The sequence below is a fragment of the Lepus europaeus genome, chromosome 7, assembly GCF_033115175.1.
Source record: "Lepus europaeus isolate LE1 chromosome 7, mLepTim1.pri, whole genome shotgun sequence".
Classification (NCBI taxonomy): domain Eukaryota; kingdom Metazoa; phylum Chordata; class Mammalia; order Lagomorpha; family Leporidae; genus Lepus; species Lepus europaeus.
The window spans coordinates 18,584,147-18,611,130 of NC_084833.1; the positions used below are offsets into that span (position 1 = coordinate 18,584,147).

The 26,984-nt window shown below is 44.4% G+C and overlaps 1 protein-coding gene across 7 annotated transcripts in view; it reads left to right on the forward strand.

Moving 5' to 3' along the window:
- The window catches only part of AMBRA1 (autophagy and beclin 1 regulator 1), a 226,038-nt gene that overhangs the window by 42,662 nt on the left and 156,392 nt on the right, over positions 1 to 26,984 (forward strand). For 4 of the 7 annotated variants that reach the window (XM_062196227.1, XM_062196225.1, XM_062196228.1 and 1 more), the window contains exons 6-8: positions 536 to 602; positions 1,163 to 1,309; positions 1,580 to 2,616. In XM_062196227.1, coding sequence (XP_062052211.1) covers positions 536 to 602; positions 1,163 to 1,309; positions 1,580 to 2,616 — 1,251 coding nt within the window. Of the gene's footprint in view, positions 1 to 535; positions 603 to 1,162; positions 2,617 to 26,984 lie in introns of all 7 variants that reach the window. The other 3 variants (XM_062196222.1, XM_062196224.1, XM_062196223.1) reach the window with 1 other exon arrangement.

The window sequence follows — 26,984 nt, forward strand, 5'->3', positions numbered from 1 at the left end:
ACCGGGACCAGAATCTGGTGTGCTGGCGCCGCAGGAGGATTTTTTTTAAAAAAGATTTATTTGAAAGGCAGAGTTACAGAGAGACAGAGGCAGAGAGAGAGAGAGAAAGTCTTCCATCCACTGGTTCACTCCCCAAAAGGCCACAATGGCTGGAGCTGGCCTGCGATCCAAGGCCAGGAGCCAGGAGCTTCTTCAGGTCCCCCACCTGGGTGCAGGGGCGCAAGGACTTGAGCCATCTTCTATTGCTTTCCCAGGCCGTTAGCAGAGGACTGGATTGGAAGTGGAGCAGCCAGGACTTGAATTGGTGCCCATATGTGATGCTGGCACTGCAGGCGGTAGCTTTACCCACTACACCATAGCTCCGGCTCCAAGCCCTATTATTTTAATCTCCTGAAAATTTTAAGTCTTACATGAAGTGGATACCCAAGTAATCTCATAATTCCTGGTAATGGTTGCTATAAATTCCAACACAAATTTCCTCTTCTCAGTTGACGTAATCTCTCTGTGTGTGTCTCTGTCTCTTCTGTGATTTCAGTCTGGTGAGATTTGATCCACTTGGACACTACTTACTTACAGCAATTGTTAACCCCTCTAATCAGCAGGTAAGTTATGCTAGCAGTCCCAGCTTCGTCTAAACTCTTGTTGTTTTCTAACCTTGTGTTCTAATTCTGATTATATTGGATTTTAATTCTCAGTGCCCAGGTCTTTCTTTCCAGTCAAGATTTAAATTAGCTTCAGGCTGTATAAAGTTACAACTATAATCCTAACATGAGTTGTGAAACCTGGAAGTGATCACCTAGAAGTAACCATTGCAGTCACCAGGCACTGTTGGATGGCTGTCATTCGTATGCCTTGGACTGTTGATGTTTGGCTTCACCTCACTACCTCCATATCATGGAGATGCCTTTCGTAAGAGAATTGGCTTGCCAGCTGTACTCATTCAGATAAGTTGCTAATTGGAAGTGACTAGTTTAATACCCTATGATGATTCTGAATCTGAAGCCAGTTAGGTCTCTGTACTTCAAGGGTAGAGAATTATTGCCTGTCTGTGAAGGTTGTTTGTCCTTGACTGATTATCAGTAGTTAATTTTTCTGGATTGACTTGGAAGTTCTACCTAACTGCCTTGCCGTACGCCTGCCCCATGCTGGTCCACATTTGCAGGGTGACGATGAGCCAGAGATCCCCATGGATGGAACAGAATTATCCCACTACCGTCAGCGTGCCCTCCTGCAGTCACAGCCCGTTCGCCGGACGCCTCTCCTCCACAATTTCCTGCACATGCTGTCCTCTCGCTCTTCTGGCATCCAGGTGGGAGAGCAAAGCACAGTGCAAGATTCTGCTACCCCCTCACCCCCACCGCCTCCCCCTCAGTCCTCCACGGAGCGTCCCAGGACTTCCGCCTACATCAGGCTCCGACAGCGGGTCAGTTACCCCACCGCTGAGTGCTGCCAGCACCTCGGGATCCTGTGCCTTTGCAGCCGCTGCTCTGGCACTCGAGTTCCTTCCCTCTTGCCACACCAGGACAGTGTCCCCCCTGCTTCTGCCAGGGCTACTACCCCTTCCTTTTCTTTTGTACAGACCGAGCCCTTCCATCCCCCGGAGCAGGCCTCGTCAACGCAGCAGGACCAGGGCCTCCTGAACCGGCCGTCTGCCTTCAGTACAGTCCAGAGCAGCACTGCCGGCAACACGCTCCGCAACCTCAGCCTGGGGCCTACCCGGCGCTCTTTGGGAGGCCCTCTGTCTAGCCACCCTTCTAGGTATCACCGAGACATAGCTCCTGGGCTGACTGGATCTGAGTGGACCCGGACAGTACTCAGTCTGAACTCCCGCTCTGAGGCGGAATCCATGCCCCCGCCCAGGACCAGTGCCTCTTCGGTGAGTTTGCTGTCTGTGCTGAGACAGCAGGAAGGTGGCTCTCAGGCATCTGTGTACACTTCAGCCACAGAAGGGAGGGGTTTTCCAGCTTCAGGGTTGGCAACTGAGTCAGAAGGAGGGAGTGGCTCCAGCCAGAACAACTCAGGCAGCATTCGCCATGAGCTCCAGTGTGATCTGAGACGCTTCTTTCTGGAATACGATCGGCTTCAGGAGCTGGATCAGAGCCTCAGTGGGGAAGCCCCCCAGACCCAGCAGGCCCAGGAAATGCTCAACAATAACATTGAATCCGAAAGGCCAGGCCCTTCCCACCAGCCCACCCCACACAGCAGTGAGAACAACTCCAACCTGTCTCGTGGCCACCTGAATCGCTGCCGTGCTTGCCACAATCTCCTGACCTTCAACAACGATACCTTGCGCTGGGAAAGAACCACACCCAACTACTCTTCTGGTGAGGCTAGTTCCTCGTGGCAGGTCCCCAGTACCTTTGAGGGCATGCCATCGAGTGGCAGCCAGTTGCCACCTCTCGAGCGGACTGAGGGTCAAACACCCAGCTCCAGCAGGCTGGAGCTGAGCAGCTCTGCTAGTCCGCAGGAGGAGAGGACTGTGGGGGTGGCCTTTAACCAGGAGACAGGCCACTGGGAAAGAATTTACACCCAGTCCAGCAGACCTGGAACTGTGTCACAGGAGGCCTTACATCAGGATTTGCCTGAGGAAAGCTCTGAGGAAGATTCCCTCAGGAGGTAAGCTGTTGCTTCCTGTGGGCTCCTGCATCCTTTCCTTTCCTCCCTGCATCTCTGCCTTCAGTCCTGTAGATGTTGTGGCTGTCTCTGGAGTGTCTGGGACCCATGCATCTGGTTTGGATATCTCCATTGCATCATTTTGGAAAATTGTATTCTGGTGGTAGAGATAGGAAAGGGCCTAGCTATATGAGTCAGTTGGCTGTGCTATATCTATTTCTGGCTAAGCCTAAGGCTCTGGGTTTAGCCTTGAAAGGAGGGTGTTGATTAGGTTAGGAAGGCATGAGGAGATGGAACCATTGACTTCCTCTGCCAGGTTTTTTATTTTATTTTTATTTTTATTTTTATTTTTTTGGGCCTTCTTGAAAGCTTTATTTGCAGGACTAGTTATTTTGAGACAAGAAAATGTCTGAGTGTCTAGGAATAAGTACTAAAAGAATCCTGCTTGATATAGATTACTATGTTGTTCCAGCTCTTTGTGTTGCTTCGGATAGCTGTGCACCTCTTAATCCTTAGCCTTTGGAACATTGCAGCTTGACAAAGAGAAAAAAAGACATCATGTATTTATGTCAAGAAAAGGTCAATTTTTTAAATGTATTTATTTATTTGAGAGACAGAGGGCTGCTATCTGCTGGTTTATTCCCCAGATGCCCACAGTGGCTAGCAATAGGGCTGGCCCAACCGGGAGCTAGGAACTCAATCCCAGTTTCCCATGTGCCAGGAACACAACCACTTGACCCATCACTGCTGCCTCCCAGGGCCTGCATTGACAGAAAGCTGAAATCAGGAGCGAAGCTGTGTAATGATCCCAGGAACTCTGGTTTGGGATGTGGACGTTTTAGACTCTATGCTAAATGCCTGCCCCCCAAAAATATATATATATATACACACACACACACACACACATGTAAATTGTTAAGATTCTTAGAATGAACCTTCCAGCTGAACATTCACCTTGGGGTGAGGAAGAAGAATCTTTCATGGAAGAAAGAGAGTGGGTGTAGTTGATCGCCCACTCCATGTTCCATGTATGGCTCTGCACACTTCTATCTTGATTTATTAGGGCCTTCTTTGTGTAATTTTGTAAAGGTCAAATCTAGCGTAATCACCAACTCCCAGAATATGCCTGTTGGATCCAAACAGCTTATCTCTCTGTATTATATCCTCCATTTGAAGCAACTGAAATTTCTTTGACGTAAGCTTATAGCAAGGGTGAAAATATGGACTGTGCACGTAATGTTCTTGTTATTTTGGGAAGATGCTTTAGACAGTTACCCAATTAGTATTAATTACAATGGCTATGGTTGAATGGTACAACTTTTCCAGTCCTGTGCTAGGCGTTGTGGGGCATGCAAAAGAAGGATGATATAGCAACTTTGCCCATTGTAGTATAGAATATTAACGTGGAGTCAAGACCTATTGACATAAAGTTTATCTAAAGCATAGTTGACCATATGCTTCACTCAATGGTATTGAGATTAAATGTAGTATAACTTCAAGAAAAAGGAAGTATCATCAAGGAACACTTTTTTTTTTTAAAGAGGATTTATTTATTTATTCGAAAGTTAAAGTTACACACAGAGAGAAGGAGAGGCAGAGAGAGAGAGAGAGAGAGAGAGACTTCCGAATTGGCCACATTGGCCAAATCGATCTGAATCCAGGAGCCAGGAGCTTCTTTCGGGTCTCCCACATGCGTACAGGGGCCCAAAGAACTTGGACCATCTTCTATTGCTTTCCCAGGGCATAACAGAGAGCTGGATCAGAAGAGGACTAGCCTGGACTCGAACCAGTGCCCATATGGGATGCCTGTACTTCAGGCCAGGACTTTAACCCACTGCACCACAGCGCTGGCCTCAGGAACACTTTTTTTTTTTTTAATATTTTATTTATTTCATTTGAGAAGTAGAGTTACAAACAGTGAGAGGGAGAGACAGAGAGAAAGGTCTTCCTTATGTTGGTTCACTCCGCAAATGACCGCAACGGCTGGAGCCACACCAAAGCCAGGAGCCAGGCACTTCTTCTGAGTCTCCCACATGGGTGCAGGGGCCCAAGGACTTGGGCCATCTAGTACTGCTTTCCCAGGTAATAGCAGAGAGCTGGATTGGAAGTGGAACAATTGGGACTAGAACTGGCACCCATATGGGATGCCAGCATTACAGGTGGAGGATTAACCTGCTGCACCACGGTTCTGGCACCCACTTTCTAAAGTCCAGTCTTGAATGACAGGTAGGATTTGGAGAAAGGAAAGACTTTTTTTTTTAATATATTTATTTATTTGAAAGAGTTACAGAGAGAGAGAATGTGAGATCAATCCATCTTCTATCCACTGGTTGACTACTCAAATGGCCATAACAGTTGGGACTTGGGCAACTCAAAGCCAGGAGCAGGAGTTTCATTTGTGATTTGCAGGAGCCTAAGCACTTGAGCCATCTTTTGCTGCTTTTCTCAGGCCATTAGCAGGGAGCTGGATCGAAAGTGGAGCAGCTTGGATACAAATTGATGCCCATGTGGGAAGCTGGCATTGCAGGGCGGCTTTACACGCTGTGCCACAGCACCAGCCCCTAGGGGAAAATGGGAGATCTTTTTATTTTAGGGGAATGGCATGTGCTAAGAGATGAACAGCTATGGTATATGCAGAATAGTAGACAGTTGCCTAGGGCTTAGAGGAAAGAAGAGAGGGAGACCTGGCTACATGTGAAAGGTAGATGAAGTAATAGAGATTGTGACTGTGGCCATATGATTGGCACTCAGTCTGAATTCACAGCTCCTAAGTTCCTGATTTGGAAGTGTTTTGACTCTTCCTCTTTGAGGTGAGAAGGCAGCCAGCACAGTGCCTGCCACGTAGTAGGCACTCTTCAGCTATTGCTCTGGAAAGCCGAGCAGTCCCCGTTCCCACAGTACCAGTGAGCATTTGTTCAGCTTTGTCCATCCTGCTCTAGTAGTATCTCATCATGTGCTATTCTCTGAGCAATCCCTGAGTGGTTTAAAGTAAATTCTGTTGGATGATAATTGTTAGGTACTGTGTTCTTGCTTTTAAATAGTTCTGGGGTCACTGTTGTGGCACAGCAGGTTAAACTACTTCCTGTGACATTGGCATCCCATATTGGAGTGCCCATTTGAGTCCTGGCTGTTCTGCTTCTTATCTAGCTCCCTACTAATGCACTTGGGAAAGCAGTGGAAGATGGTCCAAGTACTATGGGCCCCTGTCACCCACATAGGAGACTGGGATAGAGTTCTGGCTCCTGGCTTTGACCTGGCCCAGAGCTGGCTGTTCTGGCTATTTGGGGACTGAACCAGTGGATAGAAGATTTCTTTCTCTCTGTTGCTCCCTCTTTTTGTCACTCTGCATTTAAAATAAGTAAAATTAATCTTTGAAAAACAATAATTACTTCTTACTTACACAAGAACTCTCTAAGGCAGATATTAAATTTCCTGTTTGAGGGTTGGAAAAGTGACTCAGAAAAGTTAATTTTTTGTTAAAGGTCACATAGTAGGTCTCTGAGTGAAGAATTGAACTCTGGTCTGCCTTAATAAGGCTTTGTCCAAGCTGCTCTACATGGTATATTCCTTAATATATTTGAGTACATATGAGTATATATTCCTCCTTTTTAAAAATTATTTTTATTTATTGAAAGGTGGAATAGCAGAGATAAAAGAGATCCTGCATCTGCTGGTTCATTCCTCAAATGTCTGCAACTGGTGGGGCTGGGCTAGAATGAAGTTGGGATTCCAGAAGTCAACCTGGGATTCCAGCAGGAACCTCATATTTGAGCCATCACCTGCTGCCTCACAGGGTGTACATCAGCAGGAAGCTGGAGCGCAGGTAGAATGGGGACTCAGACCCTGGCACTCTGCTATGGGATGTGAGCATCCTAAGCAGCATCTCACGAACCACGTCAGATGCCTGCTCCAGGAGCATCATTTTCTATTGAACCATTTCTATTTTTTCTTTATTTTAACTTTTTATTATGGAAATCTTCAAGCATATATAAATATAAACATGTAATAAATGAACTTCCGTATACCTGTCACCTGGCATCAAAAATGTTCAGGCTTGACCAGCCTCTTTTCACCTGTGTCCACTCTCCCTATCAAATAATTTATATGTAGCTCTAGAGCAATGCAATAAAAGTTGCACAGTAATGGAAATATTCTGTATCTTTGCTGTATAGTATGGTAGCCACTAGTCACATGTACCTATTGAGCATTTGAAATGCTGCTAGTATGAGCTGAGAAACTAAATTTAGTTTCTAAAAATTTGATCTGGGGCTGGTGCTGTGGCATAGCAGGTAAAGCCACTGCCTGCCATGCCAGCACCCATATGGATGTGGGTTCAAGACCCAGCTGCTCCACTTCCAATTCAGCTCCCTTCTAATGCACCTGGGAAAACAGTAGAAGATGGCCCAAAGCCTTGGGCTCTGCACCCATGTCAGAGACATGGAAGAAGCTACTGGCTCCTGGCTTTGGACTGGCCTATCCCTGGCTGTTACAGCCATTGGGAAGTGAACCAGCAGGTGGAGGATATCTGTGTGTTTCTCCTTTTATCTGTAATTCTCTGTCTTTCAAATAAATATATAAATCTATAAAAATTTTTTTTTATTTGACTAGTGGCTACCATATTACATACCTTAATTTTTTTTTTTTTTTTAACTCAGAGTTACACAGAGAGAGAAGGAGAGAGAGAGAGAGAGGGGTCTTCTATCCACAGGTTCACTCCCCAATTGGCTGCAATGGCCAGAGCTGCATTGATCAGGAGCCAGGAGCTTCCTCCAGGTCTTCTCATGCGGGTGCAGGGGCCCAAGGACTTGGGCCATCCTCTACTGCCTTCCCAGGCCATAGCAGAGAGCTGGATCAGAAGTGAAGCAGCTGAGTCTTTTTTTTTTTTTTTAAAAGATTTATTTGTTTTGACTGGCACTGCAGCTCCACCTGTGGCGCCGGCACCCTGTGTTCTAGTCCCAGTTGGGATGCCAGATTCTGTCCCGGTTGCTCCTCTTCCAGTCCAGCTCTCTGCTGTGACCCAGGAGTGCAGTGGAGGATGGCCCAAGTGCTTGGGCCCTGAACCTTCATGGGAGACCAGGAGGAAGCACCTGGCTCCTGCCTTTGGATCTGTGCAGCGTGCTGGCCTTAGCGGCCATTTTGGGGGTGAACCAATGGAAAAGGAAGACCTTTCTCTCTGTCTCTCTCTCTCTCTTACTAACTCTGCCTGTCAAAAAAAAAAAAAAAAGATTTATTTACTTTACTTGAAAGTCAGAGTTACACAGAGAGAATGAGAGGCAGAGAGAGAGAGAGAGGTCTTCCATCCGATGGTTCACTCCCCAATTGGCCTCAACAGCTGGAACTGTGCCAATCCGAAGCCAGGAGCCAGTAGCTTCTACCAGGTCTACCACGAGGGTGCAGGGGCCCAAGGACTTGGGCCATCTTCTACTGCTATCCCAGGCCATAGCAGAGAGCTGGATGGGAAGTGGAGCAGCCAGGTCTCGAACCGGTGGCCATATGGGATGCTGGCATTTCAGGCCAGCGCGTTAACCCGCAGCGCCACAGTGCTGCCCCCCCCCCCTTTTTTTTTAAGATTTATTTTTTTACTTGAAAGTCAGAGTTACACAGGAGAGAAGGAGAGGCAGAGAGGGGGTGGTGGTCTTCCATTGGCTGGTTCCTTCCCCAATTTGCTGCATTGGCCAGAGCTGCACCGATCCAGAGCTTCTTCCAGGTCTCCTGTGTGGGTGCAGGGGCCCAAGGGCTTGGGCTATCTTCTATTGCTTTCCCAGGCCATAGCAAAGAGCTAGACCTAGGCGCCAGGTCTCGAACCGGCGCCTATTTGGGATGCCGGCATTGCAGGCAGCAGCTTTACCCACTACGCCACAGCGCCAGCCCACTAAATTTTTTTTCTAATGACAAAAATTAAGATGTGTTAAGGTTTCTTATAATTCAAGCATTGTAGAATATGAGGTCGCTTGTCATCTTGAAGTAAACAATTTCATATTAATTTTTTTTCTTTTAAAATATAATGCAGGGTTCTCATTGTAAAATAAAATATTGATAAAAGAGTTATTATTTGAGGAGCTATACTTATTTATTTAAAATTTCATTTATTTGAAAGGCAGAGGAGTGAGAAAGTTCTCATTCACTGGTTTACATTTACTTGGCTATAACAGCCAAGGCTGGACCAGGTTGGAGTGAGGAGTCAGGAACTCAATCAACGTCTCCCATGTGTGTGCCAGGGACCTAAGTACTTGGACCATCACTTGCTGTCTTCCAGGTTACACATTAGCAAGAAGCCAGAATGGAGAGCAGAGCCAAGCCACAACTCAGGCACTCTAGTGGGGTGAGGACTTCCCAAGTGGTGTCTTTACTGTTGCCAAATTCCCATCTCTGGAGTGGTTTTTTTTGGTAGTTTAATATATATATATTTTTTAATTGAAAGGCAGAGTTAGAGAGAGAGAGAGGTGGCTGGTCTACCATCCACTGGTTTATTCCCAAATGGCTGGAGCTTGGCCGATCTGAAGCCAGAAGCCAGGAGCTTCTTCCAGGTCTCCCATGGGGGTGCTGGGGCCCAAGGACTTGGGCTATCTTCTACTGCTTTCCCAGGCCATTAGCAGAGACCTGGATCAGAAGTAGAGCAGCTGGGACTCGAACCGGCGCCTGTGTGGAATGCTGGCACTACAGGTGGCAACTTTACCCACTACTCCACAGCACCAGCTCCTCCTGGAGTTATTTTTAAATGAGCTAGGATAAAGTGTACCCTTTAAAGCAGACAATTGATTAAGAAAGGGGACATATTATAAAATACTCTAAGTGTACAAACACAAGTGGGCTATTTCCTCATAAATTGAATGGCTACATTTTGGGTGTGGTTTATTAATATAAGTGCTGATCAATATCTTCTACCTTCTAAACGGGCTCACAGTCTCTTTGCTTCTATTTCTCCAGCAGGTGTCAGTATTGGGCTGCTGCTAGGCTAGGATGCCAGGGAAGAAAAGGTGCTTATTATTGGATCTTATAACAAAGCCTGTTTTTTGTAAGTAACTGTTGTTGCTAAGTGAGTGGAGTTCACAAGAGATGATTGTACTTGGTTTTGTTCTTTGGCCTTGTAGTGGGAGATAGGCTAGGGAGGTATGTTTTGGTACTGCTGGGATAATAGTATTTGCAAATAGTGAGAGTATTAGCAAACACACAGTGTGTATTGCAGTATGCCTCTTTGTTGCTAAGTGGTGCTAATTAGTAGAGTTAGTCCCTTTTGCCCTTGGGCACTGGAGTTGAGCTATCTGTGTGGTCTGACTCCAGCTTACAACTTGAGTAGCAGGTCCTTTGCTTCCCTATAAGAAACTTTTTCAATTTCAGAATATAGGATCCAAGAGGAGTCCCTTTGCCTTTAAAGGCATGTCTTAGGGAGGGCTCCTAGAGCTTATTCTTTCATTATGGATGAGAAACTTTAAATGCACAGCAAGGGAATGACATTTTGAAGATGGACTTTTACCACTGTGGGATTTGAACTCTTGAGTCCTGAAGAGGGCACCCTTTCTTCCACTTCATTGAAATTACTCCTTTCAGGGCCAGCGCTGTGGCACAGTAGGTTAAGCCTCCACTTGCAGTGCTGGCATCCCATATTGGCACCGGTTCTAGTCCTGGCTGCCCCTCTTCCAATCCAGCTCTCTGCTATGGCCTAGGAAAGCAACATAAGATGGCACAAGTCCTTGGGCCCCTGTACCTTTGTGGGGGACCCAGAGGAGGCTCCTGGCTCCTGGCTTTGGATCAGCTCAGCTCTTGCTGTTGCGGCCATTTGGGGAGTGAATTAGCAGATATAAGACCTTTCTCTCTGTCTTTCCCTCTATCTGTAACTCTACCTCTCAAATTTAAAAAAAAAAATTAAGAAAAATTACTGCTTTCATATGGCAGTTTTCTCCATAAAAACCTCTGTTATTCATGTAGGTTTTTGCCTGAATGTGCTCTTTGGTCAACTCTTGTAAGAAATTGGAGGTCTAGATAATAATAATCTGTAATAATAATCTGTAATTACTGTTTCTCGGTAGAAATGTAATCAACACAATGTTTCTGGGAGAAACACTGTCTTAGTTATTTGCCCATAGAACTGCACTGATTAGTCATTATGAAGTGATCTCAGTTCGGGATGTTCACTATTAAAATCTCAATTGCAGGGAGATCAAAACTGGTCTAAATCTCACCAACTAAATAGTTTCTGTTTACCTTCCTCAGATAGTTAACAAGGACTTGGATCTGGAATATTTAGAAAGATTGAATATGTTTTGGGAACTGAAGTCATTTGCTCTTTTCTCTTACGATTGATGAAGATTGGGAAGTGTTGATGGCCATCTTGAAAAAGTTGGCCCAGAACACCAGAGGTTAGAATGGGGAGTCCTCATTGGATTTCTGAGTTTCTTAGACTTGTGAGAGGAAATTGCTTTGGAGTTTGGAGCAATCTAGAACCTCTTGTAGCTTTGTAGGCTACCAAACTTACTTGATCTTTCAGCTCCAGTTCATGGGGATTCTCCAGGAGGCTGTCAGCCCAAACATAGATGAGTATGTGTGCAGGGTAAGTGGTGACAAGAGAGATCAGGCAGATATGAAACTAGCAAAGTATCAGCCATCTCAGTGACTATTTTAGAGAGGGGCCCAACTTCAGTAGTTTTTCATTGCCGTCCATCTAACTGGATCAAAGGGTTTACATGCCTAGAATCCCTCCCAGTTTCTTTGGGGAGTATACCCAATTGATTATGCAAAATCTAGTGAATGGGGAGTATACCCAGTTGATTATGCAAAATCTAGTGCAGCTGTCACCTTTTCCTTAAGGATATCTTCCCTGATTGCCCCAAATAATCTGTTCTTTGCTGCTTGTATACTAGATAAACTTATTTTAAAATGCATTTTTTAAGATTTATTTATTTGAAGGGTATAGTGACACGGAGAGAGAGGAGGGGAGAGAGACAGAGAAAGAGAGAGAGAGATCTTTCATCTGCTGGTTCATTCTGTAAATGGCCATAACAGCCAAGACTGGAGCCAATCCAAAGTGAGAAGCCAGAACTCCTTCCCCATCTGATTCTTCCACATGGGTGGCAAGTGCCCAGGTCCTTGGGCTGTCATCCATTGCCTTCACCTGCACATTAGCAGGAAGCTGGTTTGTAAGTGGAACTGCCAGGATTTGAACTCTGATGTGTTCATAAGCAGTGGGTTAACCTGCTGTGCTGCCCTCTAGGTATTCCTTTGTAATATTGCAGCTATGACAGAAAATTGTGTTTAACTTTTTTTTTTTTTGAAAGATTTATTCATTTATTTGAAAGGTAGGCCATGAGATACACAGAGGGAGAGAGAGGGGGATCATTCATCTGCTGGGTCGATTTCCAAATGTCTGCAACAACCAGGATTGGGCCAGATCAGAGTCAGGAGCCTGGAACTCCATCTGGGTCTCTCATTTGGGTCAGGGAGCCCAAGCACTTAGGCTATTGGGTACCTTCTCTTGTGCTTTAGTAGGAAGCTGGATCAGAAGCAGAGCAACTGGGACTCAAACTGAAGATTTAACTAACTGTGCCATTGTGCCACCCTGTGAAGACAGTTGTCATATCTGTATACCTGCTATACCTAGAATAATGATCTGACACACAACAGATGCTCAATAAATGTTAGCTGAATAGAATAAATAAAATTGAAATTGCACTCTGTGATGTAGTAAGTACAAATCTATTTGGCCTTTTTTTTTTTTTTTTAAGATTTACTTATTTATTTGAAAGAGTTACGGAGAGAGAGAGAGAGAGCGAGCGAGAGAGAGGGAGGTGGGGGGGGGTGGAGAGAGAGAGAGAGAGAACGATCTTCCATTCACTTGTTCGCTCCCCAAATGGCCACAATGGCTAAGACTGAGCTGGGCTGAAACCAGGAGCCAGGACCTTCTTCTAGGACTCCTACGTAGGTGCATGGTTGCAAGCGCTTGGATAATCCTCTACTTTCCCAGGCACATTAGAAGGAGCTGTATTGGAAGTGGAGCAGCCAGGTCTTGAATCGGCTCCCCTATGGGATGCTGGCATCACAGGAGCAGCTTTACTTGCTACACCACAATGCCAGCCCCTATTGGGCTTTTCTAACAGCTCATTATATCACATCTTTTAGTCTTTTTTTTTTTTTTTTTGGACAGGCAGAGTGGACAGTAGAGGGAGACAGAGAGAAAGGTCTTCCTTTTTGCCATTGGTTCACCCTCCAATGGCCGGCGCACCGTGCTGATCCGATGGCAGGAGCCAGGTGCTTCTCCTGGTCTCCCATGCGGGTGCAGGGCCCAAGGACTTGGGCCATCCTCCACTGCACTCCCTGGCCACAGCAGAGAGCTGGCCTGGAAGAGGGGCAACCGGGACAGGATCGGTGCCCCGACTGGGACTAGAACCCGGTGTGCTGGCGCCGCAAGGCAGAGGATTAGCCTACTGAGCCGCGGCGCTGGCCTACATCTTTTAGTCTTAAAACAAGTCATTGGCTTAGTAAGTATTTGTTGAATAAACGAAGTGGCATTACCTACAGTGTCTATGAAAAACACATCTTCCATTACTGAAGTTCCAGTTATTCTGAATTTGTTCCTCTGATGTTTCACTGTTGTACCATGTTTCTAATGTATGAATTGGTTGTCCTGAAGCCTGTAAGAAGTCTGTCATAGCTGTCCTTCATATTGGCTCCCTGCTGGGGACTCAGGGTCTACACCTTCCTCGAGTGTGCTGGCCTCAGACACAGCTTCTTCTCGAGGCCACTTTGTCTATGACTTGACATCTGCGTAACATTACTGTCTCCTCTCAGGGACCCTGGGAGGTGTTTTTCCTTAAAGAGTCTTTCACAGTCTCAGTAAAGGTTTACTTGGTCTTGTTATAGTACATATTAGACGTGAATAATGGGAACTTAAATGGGAAGGTTTTGTTACCCATAGGTGCTTTATTTTTCTTTTCGTTTCTGTGGAAGGCTTTCACTGAATTTGCTTAGAAGCAGGATGTTTAGGGTTTGGGGAGTGTATGTTCTCATCTTGTTTGAGCATCATTATGTGACTCTATTAGTGTTAAGATGATTTTACTTTTATTTTGTGAGGGATAGAATCCTTATATTAGGAAAAAGTTTTACTTTCCTTTTAATTATGCAGGATATTAATAGTTGTTCGTTAAAAAAGACTGGTGTAATTATTGTATTTGGCATTCAGGACATAAAAACCTTTCCTAACCTTTGAGTTCCTCAGAAATTTGACATTTAATAACAAAGAAAAGTGAAGATTCTTCAACCAAGAGAATTTCATTTGTAAAATGGGTAAATCATGACTTGTTCTTGCTGGGAAAAGAACAACCAGGTATTGGGAAATTAAAACAACGAAAAATTAAGCAACTTAATTTTTTTTTTTTGGACAGGCAGAGTTAGACAGTGAGAGAGAGAGACAGAAAGAAAGGTCTTCCTTTTCCATTGGTTCACGCCCCAAATGGCCACTACGGCCAGCGTGCTGTGCCGAGCCAAAGCCAGGAGCCAGGTGCTTCCTCCTGGTCTCCCATGAAGGTGCAGGGCCCAAGCACTTGGGCCACCCTCCACTGCCTTCCGGGGCCACAGCAGAGAGCTGGACTGGAAGAGGAGCAACCGGGACAGAATCCAGCACCCCGACCGGCACTAGAACCCAGGGTGCCGGCACTGCAGGCAGAGGATTAGCCTAGTGAGCCGCAGCGCCGGCCAGCAACTTAATTTAAGTGTGATAAGAAAGCTGGGTGAAGATAAATCCAGGCCTTAAAGAGGTGAGCTGAGATGTATGAACATGGGCTGCCCGTGTGTGAGTTTGGCCCTTGTTACAACCCTAAGAGTTGGGCTTGTAAAATCATTACTCTGTGGGGCTGGCACTGTGGTGTAGTGGGTAAAGCTGCTGCCTGTGGCGCTGTCACCCCATATGGGTGCCAGTTTGCATCCTGACTGCTCCATTTCTGATCTTGCTCCCTACTAATGCCCCTGGGAAAGCAGCAGAAGATGGCTTAAGTGCTTGGGCCCTACATGGGAGACCCAGAAGAAGTTCCTGGCTCCTGGCTCCAGCCTGATCCGGCTCCAGCCATTGTGGCCATTTGGGAGTGAACCAGCAGATAAAGGTATTCATTCTCTCTCTCTCTCTCTCTTTCTCCCTCCCTCCCTCCCTCTCCCCCTTTCTTTCTCTAACTCTGCCTTTCAAATAAATAAATAAATGTTTTAAAAAATCATTACTCTGTGATTGATAGATTCATTCACTTGATGCGGTTAGCAATACTTACTAAGTATCTGGTATGTACCACGTACTCTAGGTGCAAGCAATAAGTCTTATTCTAATGAAAGACAATAAATAAGTAAAATACCTAGTATGCTAGGAGGTCACAAGTTCTAGGAAGAAAAAGAGAAATGTATAAAAAATGTGGGAGGTACAATGGTGCAATTTTGCAGTTTGAAATAGGGTCATTAGAGGAAGCTTGATAAAGGTGGCTTTGGTGTACGGACCTCAAGAAAGTACAGGAACTGATGTGGGCATTTGGCACAGCCAATAAGACACAACTCGGGTGCCTGCATTCCATGTCTTAGTGTCCATTGTTCAAGTCCCAGCTGTGCTCCAGATGCTAGCCAGTGCACACCTGGGAAGCAACTGGTGATGTACAAGTAATTGGGTTCCTGCCACCCATGTAGGAGAGCTGTACTCAATTCTTGGCTTCAACCGGGCCCAGCCCAGGCTTTTCAGGGATTTGGGGAGTGAACCAGGAGATGGGGAGTGCATGCTTACTCCGTGTGTGTTTTTCAGTCTCTCAAATAAATAAATAAAATTAAAGTCTTATAGAAACGTGCAGTTATAGAATGTGGATGTCTCCTGCACAGCTATTGCTCGTATAACCCCTGTTAATGCCCAAAGTTTTTTCTATGCAAATGAAAGCTTTTTTTCTCTTGTTTTGTAAGACTAGGATCATACCAAATCGGTTCTGCCATTTACTTATTTTACTTAAGTGTTATGGATATTTTTCCATGTTGATGTTCTTTTTTACAGTGGCACAGTATTTCAGTAATTGAATGCATTATAATTCATTTAACCTGGCCCAGTATTTGAGTTTTTGTACTGTTTCTCTGTCTTACGTAGCTGCAGCTTCTTTGCATCCTTGTGCAAGTATTTCTAGAGGATGAATTTCTAGAAGTGGAATGGCTAGGGTCAAAAGATGTGAATGTTAATGGTAAATGAAAATCAGTTGTATAGTATTCATCATTACTAATTTAAAATGTGTAAATATTATTGACTTACTATTTTGTTTTACTGAACATAGTTTTATACACTTCATAAGTTCATAGATTGAGACTCCTAATTCTGTTTTTTTCCTCCATAAGGTATTGAGCTTGTCACTAGTACATTCTGCTACCATGGGATTTTTCAGGAACCTCCTCGTCAAGATTGAGAAAGACTTCTATTTTATTAATTCTAAATATCTGCCACCTGGAGGTGTTAGTATATTTTCTTCTTCAGCCTGTGGTATGAGGAAAACACAGCCTGTTCCATTTCTGACATTCACTCACATACTGTGTTTTAAATGGCCCTTGTTTGTGTCTTGTTAATTGATTGGGAGAATCCTGGCGTCTCTTTCCTCATCAGGCAGTGACACTTAGATTGTTTGTCATCAAGGGTGGTTAGGCAACCTGTTTCTCTTTCTGGCAATACAGTGGTGAGGGTAGGGTGAAGGAGAGGTGCCTTTGCTGCTTACCTGCCCAAGTAGGTAGTTTTTTTGAAAAAGATTTATTAGGTCTGGCGCTTGTGGCTTAGTGGGTAAAGCCACCGCCTGCAGTGCCAGCATTGCAAATGGGTGCTGGTTGAGTCCTGGCTGTTCTACTTCTTTTTTTATTTTATTTATTTATTTATTTTTTGACAGGCAGAGTGAACAGTGAGAGAGACAAAGACAGAGAGAAAGGTCTTCCTTTTCCGTGGGTTCACCCTGCAATGGCCACCGTGGCCAGTGCGCTACAGCCATCGTGTTGCGCTGATCCAAAGCCAGGAGCCAGGTGCTTCTCCTGGTCTCCCATGCGGGTGCAGGGCCCAAGCACTTGAGCCATCCTCCACTGCACTCCCGGGCCATAGCAGAGAGCTGGCCTGGAAGAGGGGCAACTGGGACAGAATCCGGCACCCCGACCGGGACTAGAACCCGGTGTGCCAGTGCCACAGGCGGAGGATTAGCCTATTGAGCCACGGCACTGGCCTAAGCTGCTCTACTTCTGATCCAGCTCTCTACTGTGGCCTCCAAGAACCAGGAGCCAGGAGCATCTTCCCAGTCTCCCATATGGGTGCAGAGGTCCAAGTCCTCAGGCCATCTTCTGCTGCTTTCCTAGGCACATTAGCAGGGAGCTGGGTTGGAAGTGGAGCAACTGGGACTCAAACTGGTGCTCATATGGGATGCCGGTACTGCAGGCGATAGTTTTACCTGTTATGCCACAGTGCCAGCCCCCCAAGTAGAACATTCTATGTTTGCACCTCTTTAAATTCTGAATGTGATCCCTACTCTATCCTTTCTATCAGGGTCAGCAAACTTTTCTATAAAGGACAAGACGGATAATATTTTAGACTTTGTAAGTGATACAGTTTCTGTTACCAACTATTCAGCTTTGCTGTTCTAACTCTAAAGCAGTAAGTAAGTATGATTGTGTTCCATTAAGACTTTATTTATGGAAACATTTGATTTTTTCATATAATTTACATGTGTCTTGAAGAATTCTTCTTTAGATGTCTTTAACCATTTAAAAATATAGAACCTTTCTTAACTTCATGAGCTATATAAAAACAGGCAATGGGCCAGATTTGGTCCATAGGTTATGGTTTGCCAATCCCTGCTTTATTTTTTTTAGAAAGTATTTATTTATTTGAAAGGTAGAGTGACAGAGAGGAGAAACATATTTTACATCTACTGGTTTCCCCCCAAAATGGCTGAAGCAGTTGGGGCACATCCAGGCAGAGTCAGTGGCCTGGAACTCCATTAAGGTCTCCCAAATAGGTGGCAGGGTTCCAATGCTTGGCTGTCATGTGCTGCTTTACTAGACACATCTAGCAGGAAGCCGGGTTGGAAGTGAACAGTCAGAAATCAAACAGGTGCTTTGATTCCGGTGCCTTCATTGCGGGTGGTAGCTTAACCTGCTGCACCACAATGCTTTATCCCTGCTTTCTGTGAACTTAGTTTGGAGAAGAGTCAGGAGTTAGAGTAACTGGAGGCATTATCACAGCAGGGGCCCAGAAAAGGTCAATGGGATCTCCTGCACATGTTCTTGTTCTCTCTCTGTACTTTGGACTAGATGCCCTAAGTGTTGGGTCTTGTGAGATTCTTTGATGGTTAAAAGCAGGCATAAATGCATAAATAATTTCTTGTTTCCTGTATTGTCTGCCCTGAAGCAAGATTCTCCAGTCTCACCTTATGTCTGTCTTGGGAATTGCGTGCAAGTGAGGCTGTTTGCCCTGGTTGGGAGGGTATGATGAGCCTCCAGGCTCTCTGTGCCCTGCAGGCCCTCCAGGCAGTATGCTTGACAGGCACCCTTCCTCCTGTGCAGGTCAAATTAGCACCTGTTAGGGTGGTCTAAATTATTCCTCAGCGTTCTTCTCTCTTCAGCTGAATGATGTGGAGTGGGCTGTGAAACAAGAAAAAATGTAATCACTTTTGTCAGCTCAGGAGGTTGGAGCTCTAGGGTAGCTATAGAGAGATCTATGTGAGCTGCAAATACACGGAGAGCAATTTCCCATATACTCATTCTTTCCCCCTTAAGATTCCCTTCTCTACTGTATCTATTCAGAGTAATGTTTTAAAGGGCGTTGGAGGTTTTTCCAAGACAATAACACCAGGTGTATGGAGCTCTGTTTGCATAATATGTTTTGTGTATTGTAATTGGTCCTAGCCCATTGGAGCTGTGTAGGTAGCTTCCCCTTGTCTTCCTCCTGAACTTCTTATATATTTATTGGGAGGTGAGGGAAGGATCTAGTGCATCTCACTTCTGCTCCTCCTTAGGAACACTTCTGATAACTATTTATGTGAGCAAATTCTGCTTTAATGGGTGGTCCTGTTACATTATCCCAGAGATTGCAAAATAGCACTTCAGGTGTGTTAGGCCTTTACAATGTTTCTAAAAATGTCAGTTTTCTCCACATTAACCCAAATTTCTGGACTGTATTAGAAAATACAAAAGATCTGGCAACACCGACTTGCATTCCCATGTGATAAGAATCATCATGAGTTGATGAGTTGTTGCCCCAGTAGTCAAGGTGTGGACTTAATGCCTTTGCCTACATATGACTAGTTTTGTATCCATGATCCTTGCATTAGTTGGAAGCAAGATTTGCTGCCGATTCGGATGTAGGCCTGCTATTTCCTAAGTGCCTTACCACTCGGCTCCACCAGAGGGAGGCACTTGACACAGCAGTACGCTCTCTGCACCCATCCTGCCTAATTCACCCCCAGGGTCTCCTCTGCTGGCTGTAGACTGACATGCTGACAGCCCCTTCCCCCGAGAAGCTGCCTGATTTTAAAATAGCAGCAATTAATAAACTCCTCCTCTGTTTCCAAAGGAGGAAAGTGGAGGTTCCAAACTCACTTGCTGGATAGAGCTCACTTTAGTGAGCATGTCTCCATTAGATCACGTTGTGCAGTATGAGAGCACCCTTCTTATAGACTGTGAGTGGACTGTGTAAGAGCGTGTAGGAGAATGCTTGCATCTTTCCCTGTGATCAGAGCACTTTAGACTGAAGGCTGAGTTCCAGTGAAAAGGCCACATGACTTGGATGTGACCTGCCAGGAAATTAGAGAAGTTAGCTCAGGAGAAAATTGTCATAATAAAGAAATCAAAGGCTGAAATCATGACTTTGTCATGGAAGGAATTGCAGCTTGTTAACATTATACCCTTTTGCTGCATCAGAGGGTATGGGTGTGAATCTTTCTACCTCTTCTAGTTTTTTTCCTTCTTTATATATGTTTACAAAGGTATACTAGCTTCTTCTGCTTCCATCTCCCTGCTGTCCCCTTAGCTCACATCAGCTCAGCAAGGTAGCTTTTATCCTCTCCTTCCTTTGTTCTTTTTTTTTTTTTTTTTTTTTTGACAGGCAGAGTGGACAGTGAGAGAGAGAGACAGAGAGAAAGGTCTTCCTTCTGTTGGCTCATCCTCCAATGGCTGCTGCGGCCGGTGCACCGCACCAATCTGGAGCCAGGAGCCAGGCGCTTCCTCCTGGTCTCCCAGGCGGGTGCAGGGCTCAAGGACTTGGGCCATCCTCCTCTGCCTTCCAAGGCCACAGCAGAGAGCTAGACTGGAAGAGGGGCAGCCGGGACAGAATCTGGTGCCCCGACCGGGACTAGAACCTGGGATGCCGGCGCTGCAGGTGGAGGATTAGCCAAGTGAGCCTCGGTGCCGGCTTTTTTTTTTTTTTCCTTCCTTTGTTCTTGTGGCAGATGTACCCCCACCTCTTTTTTGGTATGTGTGGTAAAAAAAAAACAAAACAAAATGCATGACATGGATTTGCTTTCTTAACAATTTTCCAAGTTTACAATACGGTATTGTTAGCTGTATGCATATCATTGTATAGTAGATTTTAAAAATTTCTCTCTGTCTCTCTCTCAAGATTTATTTTATTTATTTGAAAGACAGAGTTACAGAGAGAGAGGTCTTTCATCCAATGGTTCACTCCCCAGATGGCCGCAAAAGTTGGAGTTGCACCGATCTGAAGCCAGGAGCCAGGAGCTTCTTCTGGGTCTCCCATGTGGGTGCAGGGACCTAAGGACTTGGGCCATCCTCCACTGCTATCCCAGGCCATAGCTGAGAGCTGGATCAGAAGAGGAGCAGCCAGGACTAGATCCAGTGCCCATATGGGATGCCGGCGCCTTAGGCCAGGGCTTTAACCCACTGCGCCACAGCGCTGGCCCCTCTCTCTCTCATTTTTTAAAAGATTTATTTATCCAAACGGCAGAGTTACAGATGGAGGGAGAGAGAGAGGGAGAAACAGAGACCTTCCATCTGCCGGTTCATTTCCCAAATGGCTGCAACAGCCAGAGCTTGGCTGATCTGAAGCCAGGAACTGGGAGCTTCTTCCGGGTCTCCCATGTGAGTGCAGGGGCCCAAGGACTTGGGCCATCTTCTGCTACTGCTTTCCCAGGTTCATTAGCAGGGAGCGGGATCACACGTGGAGCAGCTGGGACTTGAACCAGTGCCGTATGGGATGATGGTATGGTAGGTTCTGGCTTTACCTGCTATGGTATAGCAGTGGCCCCAGAACTTTTTCATCTTGTATAACTGAAAACTACAAAACAACAACTCCCTCTGGAAAACAAGCCCCTGGCAACCATCATTCTACTTCTGTTTTTATGAGTTTGATTACTTGGGATATTTAAGTAGAATTCTGCAGTTTTTTTTTTTTTTTTTTAATTTCTGTTAGCGTAATATCCTTATGGTTAATCTGTGTTTTAGCATATATCAGAATTTTAAACACTGGTTAATATCTCATTCCATGTATATATCACATTTTCTGTATTTATTCATCCCTTGATGGACATTTAGGATGCTTCCACATTTTGGCTACTATGAATAATGCTGCCATGAGTAGGGCTGCAAGTATCTTTTCGAGATCTTATTTTCAGTTCTTCTGGAGATATGGTGGAATTTTTAGATCATATGGAAGTTCTTTTTAAAAATTTTATTTATTTGAGAGGTCAAGGAGAGAAAGAACAAGTAAGAGAAAGAAAGAAATGAGAACTTCCCCACTCCCTGATTCACTTCCCAAATACCTAACCCAGCCATGGCTGGGCCACAGCTGAAACTGGGTGCCAGGAACTCTGGCTGGGTCTCCTACATGGGTGGCAGCAACCCAAGTACTTGAGCCATCACCTGCTGCCTCCAGGGTCTGTACTAGCAAGAAACTGGAATTGGGAACCAAGCCAAGACATGAACTCGGATTCTCTCATGGCGTGCAGGCATTTAACTTATAGACCACCCTCTGTGGCAATTCTATTTTTAATTGTTTGAGGATCCTGTTTTTTTTTCCACAGTGGGTGAACTGTTTTACAGTCTTTGCAATAATGCACAAAGAGTTACAACTTCAAATCCTTGCCAGCAGCTATTATTTTTTTCCCTTTTGTTATTGGCATTCTAATAGATGTGAAGTGATAAATGATTTTGGTTTTAATTTTGCATTTCCCTGATAATTAGTGATGCTAAAGTATCTCTTCAGGTTTGTTGGCTGCTTGTATTTCAGTATTGGTGTAGTCAAGTCCTTGGCTCACTATTTAATATGGTTATGTTATAATTGATTTGTAGAAGCTCTTTATATATTATTGATATTAACCCCTTACCTGGTATTTGTTAGTAAATATTTTTTTTATTTGTAGGTTGTCCTTTCACTCTGTTGATTATTTCATTTGCTGCAGAGAATTTCTGGTTTTATGTAGTCCTATTTGTTGCCTCTGTTTTTGATATCATGTCTAGAAATCCTGGCCCTATTCTTGTATCATAAAACTCCCTTACTCTTTATTTTATAAATTCTGTAGTTTCAGGTTTTATCTGTAGTCTTTAATCCATTTTTAGTTCGTATTTGTACCTGGTATACATTAAAGATCCATCTTTTTTTATATATAAAGATTTATTTATTTACTTGAAAATCAGAGTTAGGGAGAGGAAGAAACAGAGCCAGAGAGAAAGATTTATTTTATATAAATTTACACACACACACACATACATAGAGAGAGAGAGAGAGAGAGAGAGATCTTCCATTCACTTTTTCATTTCCCAAATGCTACAATGGCTGGGGCTGGGCCAGGCTGAAGCCAGGAACCTGGAGCTTTGTCCAGGTCTTTCTTGTGAGTGCAGGGGCTCAAGCACTTGGGCCATCTTCTGCTGCTTTCCCAGGCACATTAACAGGGAGCTGGATTGGAAGTGGAGCAGCCAGGTCTTAAACTGGCACCCATTTGGGGGATGCTGACGCTGAAGGCAGTAGTTTAACCCACTGTACCACGGTGCGGGGCCTCATCTTTATTCTTCTACTTGTGAATATGCAGTTATCCTGAATCATTTGTTGAAGAGACTGTTGTATCTTTTTTTTTTAAAGATTATTTATTTATAGTTATAGTTACAGAGAGAGGGAGAGACAGAGACACAGAGAGAGAGAGAGAGAAAGAGAGAGAGAGAGAGAAAAGTCTTCCCATCTACTGGTTCACTTCCCAAATGTCTGTAACTACTGGAGCTGGGTCAGTGCTAAGCCTGGAGATTCTTTTGAGTCTCTCACATGGGTGCATAGGCCCAGGCACTTGGGCCATCTTCCACTGCTTTCCTAGCCTGTAAGCAGAGAGCTGTATCAGAAGAGGAGCAGCTGGAATTTGAACCATCACCCATATGGGATGCTGGTGCCGCAGGCAGAGGCTTAGCCTACTACACCACAGCACTGGCCTTAGACTGTTAGTTACTCAACTGTTGTCATGGCACTCTTGTCAAAGATGATTTGACCACATTCCTGACTTTATTTGTGGTCTCTGTATTGTTTCATTGGTATATATGTTGTCTTTATTGCCAGTAGCATACTCTTTTGATTACTGTGGCTTTGTAATATGTTTTGAAATCAAGAAGTATGATTCCTCCAGCTTTGTTCAAAAACTGCCAGCTCTTCCCCTCACCCTTTCTCCTCCATCTTCTGTTCAACAAAACAAAAAGATCTCCTTTGTCGTAACATATTCTCTTGTATTATTTTCTTTCATGACTGCTGTTATCAGTTTCTGGACTTCAGGCTTCCTTGGGTATTTGTGAAATCTTTTCTTGTAAATCTGGAGTAAACCAAAACATATTTCTCCCTCCTTCCCTGCTCTGCAGGGAGATTCCAAAACTGTGGATGCTGAGAGTCCTGTGTAGTAAGATAATGTAGTATTTGCATGTACCTGTGCAATTTTCCCAAATATTTTGCTTTCATTTTAGCATTGTATGTATTTATTTGAAAGGCAGAGTGACATTGAGGGAGAGAGGGAGAGAGGGAGAGAGGGAGAGAGAGAGAGAGAGAGAGAGATGTTGATCGATCTTGGTTACTCCACAAATGTCTACAACAGCCAGGGCTGGGCCAGGCCAAAGCCAGGAATTTTGAACTCTATCTGGTCTCCCATGTGATTGGGAGGGACCCATCCACTTGAGTCATCAACTGCTGCCTCTAAGAATATACCTTACATAAAATAGTAGGGACTCAATCCGAGGCACGCCAATATGGGATGTGAGCATCAGAAGCAGCATTTTAACCACTGTGCCACAAGTACCGCCCAACTACTATATATTTTAAATCACCTCTAGATTACTTGTAATATCTAATACAATGTAAATGCTATGTGCACAGTTGTTATGCTGTATTGTGTAGGGAATACTGATCGGAAAACATCCGTATGTGTCTAGTCCTGATGCAGTTTTTTTTTTTTTTTCAGATATGTTTTTGAAATATTTGGTTGGATCCATGGATTGGATTGTTGGTTGAATCCATGGATGTGGAACCCACAGATAACAGAGAGGGCTGGTTCTACAAAGTAAGGCCTTATAAAAGAAGGCATGGCTGTTATGACAGGGCTTGTGGTAGTTACTCCCATCAATCACTTGCAACATACACAAAAAGATTCTATTTTAAAAAGTTTGATAATACGAAAAGTAGTTTGGGCTATAGCAAAGGAGTGGAATATTATCTTCATTTTTCTTGCATTCCTTTTGAAATTTTTGCAAAAGAAACTTACCCTGGCTCTTGATAAGAGATAGAGCACAAATAGCCTTAATTTCTCAAATTCTGGAGCTACCTTTTGCATTGAGAGGGAGCCATCCAGAGCAGAAATGTGTTTCAAAATGATGGAGTGCCTCATTGGAGTAGGAAAGAGTAGGAAGTCATTCTGAATTGATATTGAGTCTTCCGACCAATGTCAGCATTATGTTTTATTCACACTGAGCAAGTTGGTATGGAGTTTTATTGTTTACAATCTGTTTTCAAATATCTATTTTTTTTTATTAGCCAAAGTTTCTTTGAGGAAAGAGTGATTACTTTAGGACTATTAACTAACTTTATGAACTTAATTCTAATGCCATTATTGTGACTAGCTTGAAAACTCCACAAATATTGATGTATTAACAAGCCATATACCAAAACTTAGTGACATAAAACAACTCTTTTCTTATCTTTTGTGGTTCTTGGGGTGGACTAGATTCAGTTGGAAGTTCTGCTGGTCATCCTTGAGTTCTTTCTGAAGTTATTTGAAGGCTTGATGGGGACGTGTGGGCCTCTGTTCTTCTCCATGTGGTCTCCTGTGTTCCTCTCTCCTCTAGAGAAGCCAGACTCATGGCATAGCAGCTTAAAGCTTCTTTAAGTGACAGTTCTAAGAGAAAGGAAATGGAAGCTGCCAGTTCTCTTAAAATGGCCCGGAATTGGTACTGCCTTCCACATTCTCTTGATTAAAGCAAGTCATCGATGAGTCTAGGATCTGTGTGGGAGGGTACCACACAAGGGTAGGGATACTGAGAGGTGTGTTTCTTTGGGGTCCATCTTTTGGAGACCAACTACCATATCTATTTCTATGCAGGGTGAACATCCTTGTCCCAAACTCTGAAATCTGAAACTTTGTATTTGGGGTTTTCAATTGGCAGTCTATGCAAATGTCCCAAAATTTGAAAAACTCCAAAATATGAAATGTTTTTGCCCCCGTGCATTTTGGATAATGTGTACTCAGCCTGTATTAATACAAAGCCAATAGTAGACATTCAGTATTTGTAGTTTAAATCAGTATGTGCGTAGAACCACAGACAAATTGTGGACAGATACCTGACTGTGCTTGGTTTACTTGCATGGAGATCATGTGATTCTCAGGGCCCAGGTACCCACACTTATGCCTTGTTGTATCCATCCTTCTTCAACACACCTTTCTTCCTGACAAAGCACCTTTCTATCTAGACACAGTGACTTGAGTGGCCAGAGAACGTCATATTCCCTGAAGACATTTTGGGAGTTGTAATCCACGGAAGAAAAGAAGTGGCTAATTCTTGTATTGTGTGTGGCTACTGTACCTTAAATATGTTCTCACTTAATCCCAGCCATTTTGTGAAATAGGGATTTCCCTTCCTGTGTGGAGGCTGAGGATGATGAACTGGCCCAAAGTCATACAGCTAGTAGGTGACACAAGGTGGATTTATTTTTGGGGGCTGGTGTTGTGGTATAACAGGTTCATCTGTAACACCGGCATCCCATACGGTTGCTGGTTTGAGATCTGGCTGCTGCACTTCCAATCCAGCTTGCTGTTATTGTGCCTGGGAAAGCAAAGGAAATGACCCAAGTCCTTGAGCCCCACTGCACTCACATGGAGACCAGAAGAAGCTCCTGGCTCCTGGCCTTGGACCGGCCCAGCTCTGGCAGTTGCAGCCATTTGGGGAGTGAACCAATGGATGGAAGATTCCTCCTCCCACCCACCTCCCCCACAACCATAACTCTGCCTTTAAAATATACCCCTAAAATTTATTTATTTATTTATTTATTCATTCATTCATTCATTTGTAGAGAGGTCGAGATGTCTTCCATCATTGGTTCATTCCTAAATAGCTGAAAAGCCAGGTCTGGATCAGGTCAAAGCCAGGAAACAGGAATTCCATCCTGGTCTCCCATGTGGGTAGCAGGAGCCCGAGTACTTGGGCCATCTTCCACTGCCTTCCCAGGCATATTTCCAGGGAATTGGATTGGAAGTGGAACAGCTGGGACTCAAACCAGCACTCTGATATGGGATGCCATCATTGCAAGTGGCAGCTTAGCCCACTGCACCACGCTGGCCTCAAAAAACGGAATTTAAACTGCAGGCTGCTTCTAAAACTTGAACACCAACTTGCATTGTATTTTTGTTATTCAGAGTTTCTCTTGATTAGTCTCGGATTATTAAAATCCATCAGAGAGATTCTTAACAGAAGCACTACTGACATTTGGAGCTGGAGAATTGTTTATTCTGGGAGGTTGTCCTGCTCATTGTAGGAAGATTAGTATTCCTGACCTTTACAGAGTTGAGGCTAGTAGCATTCTTCTCACCTGGTTGTAACAACCAAAAATATCTCCAGACATTTGCCAAAATGTACCCTGGCAGGGGAGGGGGGAGCCCACTGTCGTTGAAAACCACTAATAAATTACTTCATGCTTTGCTGTTCTTTGATCTTGCTATTGAAAAGAAAATATGACATCTCACAAGGAATTGGAAATGGCTTCAAACGAGCTTATTCTTACAATTGTTATAAGAGTGCCGACTGCTTCTAGTGATCTGGAGTCATGCCTTTCTCTCGTTGTCTCTCCTTTTTTTTTTTTTTTTTTTTTTGACAGGCAGAGTGGATAGTGAGAGAGAGAGACAGAGAGACAGGTTTTCCTTTTTGCCATTGGTTCA